The sequence below is a fragment of the Miscanthus floridulus genome, chromosome 10 (assembly GCF_019320115.1).
Source record: "Miscanthus floridulus cultivar M001 chromosome 10, ASM1932011v1, whole genome shotgun sequence".
NCBI lineage: Eukaryota > Viridiplantae > Streptophyta > Magnoliopsida > Poales > Poaceae > Miscanthus > Miscanthus floridulus.
Genome location: NC_089589.1, coordinates 92,590,136 through 92,596,729, shown reverse-complemented (window position 1 = coordinate 92,596,729; position 6,594 = coordinate 92,590,136). Strand labels below are relative to the sequence as shown.

At 46.5% G+C, this 6,594-nt stretch overlaps 1 protein-coding gene across 1 annotated transcript; it reads right to left on the bottom strand.

Moving 5' to 3' along the window:
- Positions 1 to 891: 891 nt before the first annotated feature.
- LOC136489036 (uncharacterized) lies at positions 892 to 4,360 on the bottom strand. Its single transcript, XM_066485781.1, has 9 exons — positions 4,156 to 4,360; positions 3,418 to 3,815; positions 3,021 to 3,315; positions 2,854 to 2,917; positions 2,609 to 2,773; positions 2,461 to 2,528; positions 1,990 to 2,387; positions 1,661 to 1,919; positions 892 to 1,575 (listed from the first exon to the last, which is right to left on the bottom strand). Exons 1-9 carry the CDS (start codon positions 4,358 to 4,360, stop codon positions 971 to 973), a joined length of 2,457 nt encoding a protein of 818 aa, XP_066341878.1. The 3' UTR covers positions 892 to 970.
- Positions 4,361 to 6,594: the final 2,234 nt, after the last annotated feature.

Below are 6,594 nucleotides of genomic sequence, written 5' to 3'. Positions count from 1 at the left end.
GGTCGCCTACCCCAAGAGTGGTACGATCGAATACTTCGCCCAAGAAGCGGCACAAACACTCCGACAACTCGGTCGCCTACCCCAAGAGTGGTACGATCGACTACTTCGCCCAAGAAGCGGCACAAGCACTCCAACAGCTCCGGTCGCCTACCCCAAGAGTGGTACGATCGAATACTTCGCCCAAGAAGCGGCACAAGCACTCCAACAACTCGGTCGCCTACCCCAAGAGTGGTACAGATCGAATACTTCGCCCAAGAAGCGGCACAAGCACTCCAACAACTCGGTCGCCTACCCCAAGAGTGGTACGAATCGACTACTTTGCCCAAGAAGCGGCACAAGCACTCCAACAACTTCGGTCGCCTACCCCAAGAGTGGTACGATCGACTACTTCGCCCAAAAAGCGGCACAAGCACTCCAACAGCTCGGTCGCCTACCACAAGAGTGGTACGATCAACTACTTCGCCCAGAGAGGGACACAAGCACTCCAACAACTCGGTCGCCTACCCCAAGAGCGGCACGATCGACTACGTTGCCCAAGGAGGGGCACAAACACTCCAACAACTCGATCGTCTACCCCAAGAGTGGTACAATCGACTACTTCGCCCAAAGAGCGGCACAAACACTCCAAACAACTCGGTCGCCGACCCAAAGAGCGGTACGATCGACTACTTCGCCCAAGGAGCGATCTACAGTACAAATCGGTTGATTACCCCAAGAAAAGTATAATCAACTCCATCAACTCTACTACATCACAAGAAGAAACAAGCTATGGCAAAGCAGAAAAAAGCCACAAGGAAAGACAGGGCGAAACTTTTCCATATTATTCAAAGACATCTCAGAAGAAAAAGAAAGACAGGTCGAAGCCTGCTCATTTCAGTCAAAGACAAATTCAAAAGCAGGGCAAAGCCTGATCATATTTTCAGAGACAAGTATATATTACAAGAAACCACAAGTTCATTACACAAAACATCTAAGGAGCTGGAGGCACAGCAGGAAGCACATCCATCTGTTCCAAGATTTGGTCTGTAAGACCACCAAGCTCCACCTTCGCCTCATCCCATCGCTGCGCAAACTCTGCAGTCACGGAAGGATCTACAATCTGCTGAAGCGGAGCATCAGGAGTGGCAACCCGGATGAAGGATATAACATTGTTTACACAACGGTAAAAACCACCCTTGACAAACTCAAAAAATCGAGTTGACAACACCGGGATAATGCCTCTCAACCCTTGAGCAAAGTCCTCCTGGCGACAAACAGCAGCAATAATAGGCTTCACAGCTTCATAAAGAGCCCGGAATTGATCTTGGGCACCTGTCAGCTTAGTTTGGAGAGCCCGGAATTGATCATGGGCAGCTGCTAACTTCTCCTGCAAATCTTGCACTGACTTCAAAGCCTGAACAAGGTCACGGTCAGCTCCAGATCTAATCAGCTTGGCCTGAGCAAATAAATCTTGGGCCTCTTTCAATTTGATATCAGAAGAAGAACTTACAGACTCGGCTTGATTTTGAGAAGTACGGAGGGTATTGACCATCTCCTCTCGTTCTTTCTGCCAACTCTCCTTATCCTTAACAAGAGCTGAAAAGAAAGCAGACAAAGAACTCAAAGAAAGAAAGAAAAAACAAGGCAGAAAAAGCAAGTATGCAAAGAAAGGAGAACCCACCAGTTTTTTCTTTCTTCAACGCGGAGACCTCATTCTGAGCAGCAGTAACAGCCTGCAAAGATGAGTCGCGCACCTTCTCAGCCTCAAGCACCTTAGCATTGAGGGCGGACTCCATCAGAGCACGCTGCGCCTTCTCATAAGTCAGGACAACTTCAGTCCGAGCCAGCTCATCTTCCTTTCTTTTCAAATTGGCTTCAGCAATGGCAGTAAATTGCGCCTCATGAGGACCGAACAAGACATCCTGATCTTGAAATAAAGACTGCAAAGCAAAAATATGTGAGACAGCAGCAGAAAAAACCAATATCGAAAGTTAAAAAGAACTCGAATACCTTGAGTTTGGCGCCATACGCGCCCGAGAAATTCTCCCACAAAGAAACCAACTCAGACAGCCGCTCAACACGACCGAGTTGGACCAACTCCTCCCCACCCTGAGTTAACAGGAGAGTACTTGGAGTAGAAGTCAAAGGCTGGCCGGCACTAGAAGTACCAGCAGCATCCACAGCAGCAACAGACGAAGGATTATTATCAGCCGGCTCCCCATTCACTGCATCCTCCCGAGCAGCTGCTTCGAGGTTGTCCAACAGGGACAACCCGGTCGGCAGAATAGGAGCAGCAAAAGGGCTGCCTAAGTTCACTTCAACTCGGTGCTCCATTGGAGGAGACACCGGAGTTCCAATAGCCTCCTCCTCAACACGCGGAGCAGGAGAGGCAATACGTGGAAGAGAAGCTACAAAGAAAACAACCCGTCAGACAGAAAAGAAAAAACCAAGAAAGCAAGCATAAACGGGAAAATAACTTACCAGCAGTAAAATCTTGTAGAGGTCCACCAGCATCAAGAGCCAGGGAAGAAGAAGTATCCTCCGAAGGCCTACATTCGAAAAAAGAGCTCGGGCCAGTCAGAGACAAAAGCAAAAATGGCGAATCAGAAGACAAGATAAATATACTTACTTGATAACCTTCTTAAAGTTTCCAGCCACCCCTGAGAAGCCAAGATTCGGGAGAGGCACATCGAACAAATCATCCTCAACCACCTCAAAGGAGGGGATTGGGAGGGCCTCCAGGACAGAAGCAGATACAACTGTCACAGAAGGGGCACAAGGTGCCGGTTTCCGACTATAATGAAAAAAGCAATTCAGTTATTTAGGAAAAGAGCAAAAAGACAAGCACAAGAAAATTTACAGCGGAAGACTTACGGTCGAGTGATCAAGGGGACCTCATCCTCAGTCTCCACCTCGCTCAAGACAACAGACCGGCCTTCTATCAAGACAACAAAAGCTAGGATCAGTAAAACAAAGCAAACCAAAAGACAGAGGCAAAAACAACACAGGAGAAAGCACAAGCTCACCTACGAGAACATTACCTGTTGAGGCAATCTGACGAATTGAACGTTGCCTCTTGGGTAAAATATGCTTAGCAGCAACCTCTGACTTCCGCTTCCTGGATGACAAGATATATTGAGCAATTCGAGGATCAGGAACATACTCAACGTAGGAGTGGTGACCTTCAAACAAGCCAGTAATCAACCTGGCAGAAGAAGAACCCGGCCCGGTAGCAGCAACTACCACAGGACCGGCAACAGCATCATCATCTTCATCTCCTTCTTCGGCGGGCTCTTCAACAACAGCCCCGCCACCACCAGCAACAGCTATCTCAAGCTTAAAAGCCCGACCAAAACCCTGCAAGAGAAGAAGAAAGAAGTCAAAAACAGAATACGAATTACAAAAACCCAAAAGAACTCGGAGGAGATTACCACTTACCTCAGGAGGAGGATGAGCAGCATCATACTCTTCAACACGAGCAGGCATCACAGAGACCCCACCCAGAATACGCCCCAGGCGTTCAAGAATGACCTCCTCAGGCAACTCGACATCAGGAACAAGTCGGGAAGGATCTGAGGGCCCAGTATATTCAAAGCCGTAATGCACCCTCTGCATAAGAGGTTGCACCCGGCGACGCAAGAAACTGGCAACTATACAATTGCCACTTAAGCTTGCCTGTTTAAGCACTGCAACTCGAGCGAGTACAGGCTTCAGAGCAGCACGCTCAGCAGAAGAGATTTTATCTTTCCAAATAGAGAGGGGAACGGGAAGAACAGAAAGATCATGAGAAAAGGAAAGAGCAGGTTTTGAAATATAAAACCACTTCTCGCCCAATTCTTGACAGAATCAGAAAGGGTAAGAGAAGGGAAAGAAACTCCCTGACGGGATTGGATAAGGCAGCAGCCGAGAAAAGGAGTATTATTTCCGTCTGACAAACGCACACGGAAAAAATGATGAAAAAGAAGAAGATTTGGAGGAATTCCAACGAAAACTTCGCAAAAATGCACGAAGGTAGAAAGAAAAAGAACCCCGTTAGGGGTAAGATGATGGATTTGAATCCCATAGGATCCAAGAAACTCAAGCAAGAAATCGGACGGGGGATAACAGAGCCCGCCCGCACAAAAGGAACAAAAAGAACAGATTGATTCGGAGTGGGAGAAGGGACATCGTGCTCACCAGGACCAGAGAAATTAGAGAGACATTTCTCCTGAAGAAGGCCATGAGCAACAAGCAGATCCAACTCCGCCTCCGAAGTCGACGGCTTGGGGAGTTGCCTCTGCATTTTCCGCATCGCAACAAATTCGGTGTTCTCGATCACCTTGAGCGACGCCTCCTCGTCGACAGATTTGCCCTTATTCTTGCTCTTGTTCTTCGCCACCATCTCAGAAAAACAAAGACAAGATTTGGACGGAAATAGCAGGAGATCGAAGGCACAACGGAGCTAGGGTTTTGGCTGAGATTGGGGAATTTTTTACTGCAAAGGCAAGTTAAGCCAACAGTAACAGAGCAGTTATCTTTATACAAGAAAAATACGCGGCCCACGAGGCCCAAAATCACGCGGATTGCCCGAAGAGGCCCTTCAAAGTTACCGTTCCACAATTACCGTGCACACAAAACGAAAAGGCAACGGTCCGTTCAGACTATAACGGATACATGACGAATTAACACATTCACAAGGAGGCAACCAGGAAAGAAGGATGCAACAAGTCAGTCATGACAAAACACCACAGTACAAACATACAAAAGAGCTCGGCCACATCAATAAACAACTCGGTCATAGAGCAGAAAGGAATATTTTTTCATTTCATCAAAGGTACATTGAGATTACAACAGAATACAAGATCTGATGAATTCGACGAAGAAAGCAAAGGAAATCATTCAGCACGAGGTTGCAACCCTCGAACCAAGATTCGATATTACCAGGCAGGATAAAACAACTCGAACGTACTTTTCTCCAAAGGAAAGGCGCACATCCAAGATTGCTATAGGTGACAGAGAAGGCACCCACAAGTCATCCAAGATTGACAACGACAACCACGTCAATATGGAAGAACCCGGCACCATCTCTCAACACGTGCTGATCTGTATTGGACTGAACCTAAATGGCACAGCAGAAGACTGAATAATGGCTGATCTACAATGGACTGTCGAAGAACAAGCCGGAACACGCGCCAATCATCACTGTAAGAAGAACAAAAAAGAAAGGGCAGGCACTGGAAGATGAGGCAACGCAACATGCATCACTCACATCACAAGTCCTACACCATTTGCCTCAATATCCCTTACAGCTAAATACCACCTCGAGACTAGCCTGCTACTAGTCTCTATCACAAGACCTACACCATTTACTAGCAGAAGAAAACAGAAGAAAGAGAACAGGCCCGGGGGCTCGTCGAGCTCCCAAACTATAATATCCATGACTACAAAAAGAAGAAGAAGAAACTGCACAGCAGGGTATCAGCAACAGGCCATATTTATAGCACAACTCAGATGCACATATGCCAGACTCATGGAAGAAAAAAGAACTCCAAAAGGACAACCATGTGAACCACTGCAGAGCCAGGACTTCAGTAAAAAATCAGATGTGACTAGACCATCACGAAGGAACAGTACATACCCAGAACAACCACAGTACAAGATAAAGCATATCCAAGAGAATATTCCACAGCAGCAATACAACCCGTGAAGACACATTGAATTCTCCAACAACCAGAATGACAGCAGCAATAAGCAGCCGAACAAACAACTCGGAGACGTGTGAAGGATCACATACAAAATTACAGTGTCAAAGGATTACAGTTGAAAAAGAACTCGGACGGAGAAAAATTATAAATCTCATTGATCGAAGACAAATACAAAGGTTACAGACGGCCAAACAGGACCGGATAAACTCAGACATAAGATAGAGACAAGATTCTTAAATATTGCAACAAGGAACCTAGTGGCGGCAGCAGCGGCAGCTCGGACGCAGAAGAACAGATAGAGCAGCATGATCATTACCAACCAAGCATAAGCCCGGGGGCTGCTCAACCTCACACACCAGCATATCTACGAATGAAGAAAGAATTGAAGAAGAATTTTCCTACTCAAGGCAGAACCACAACCAACAAAGAAGGTATTTATAGCAAACCAGAGGTAAACAAGGCTAAAGATCACAAGAAAGAGAGAGGAAAAGAACAAAAGAGCAAAGCAACAAAGGCGAATAGTGCCCAAAAGCAAGATTCCTGACAAAAAGTAAAAGAAGACGCTCACTCATGGCTATACAAACCCATCCGTGACCAGCAAAAGACAAAGACCAAAGGAGTACAAATCAAGACCCTTCTTCCGGCTTCTTTTCAACAGAAAAGAACCCGGAGAAGGCTCGGGGGCTGCAAGTACCTACCACAGAAAAACATATTTTCAAATTTTTTGACCCTCCAGCTTTTTTGTACCAAAAAACAAGAGGCTCGGGGGCTACACTCAATGAGTGCAATTTTGCAAATTGCACTCGCTGCACTCAAAGGAAAAAGAACCCGGAGGACATCAAGCAAAAGTGCACATCAGCCAAAAGAAGAATCAAAGAAGACCATCTCAAGATTTCACTTCAAGAAGGACCCAGATCAAGACTACAACAAC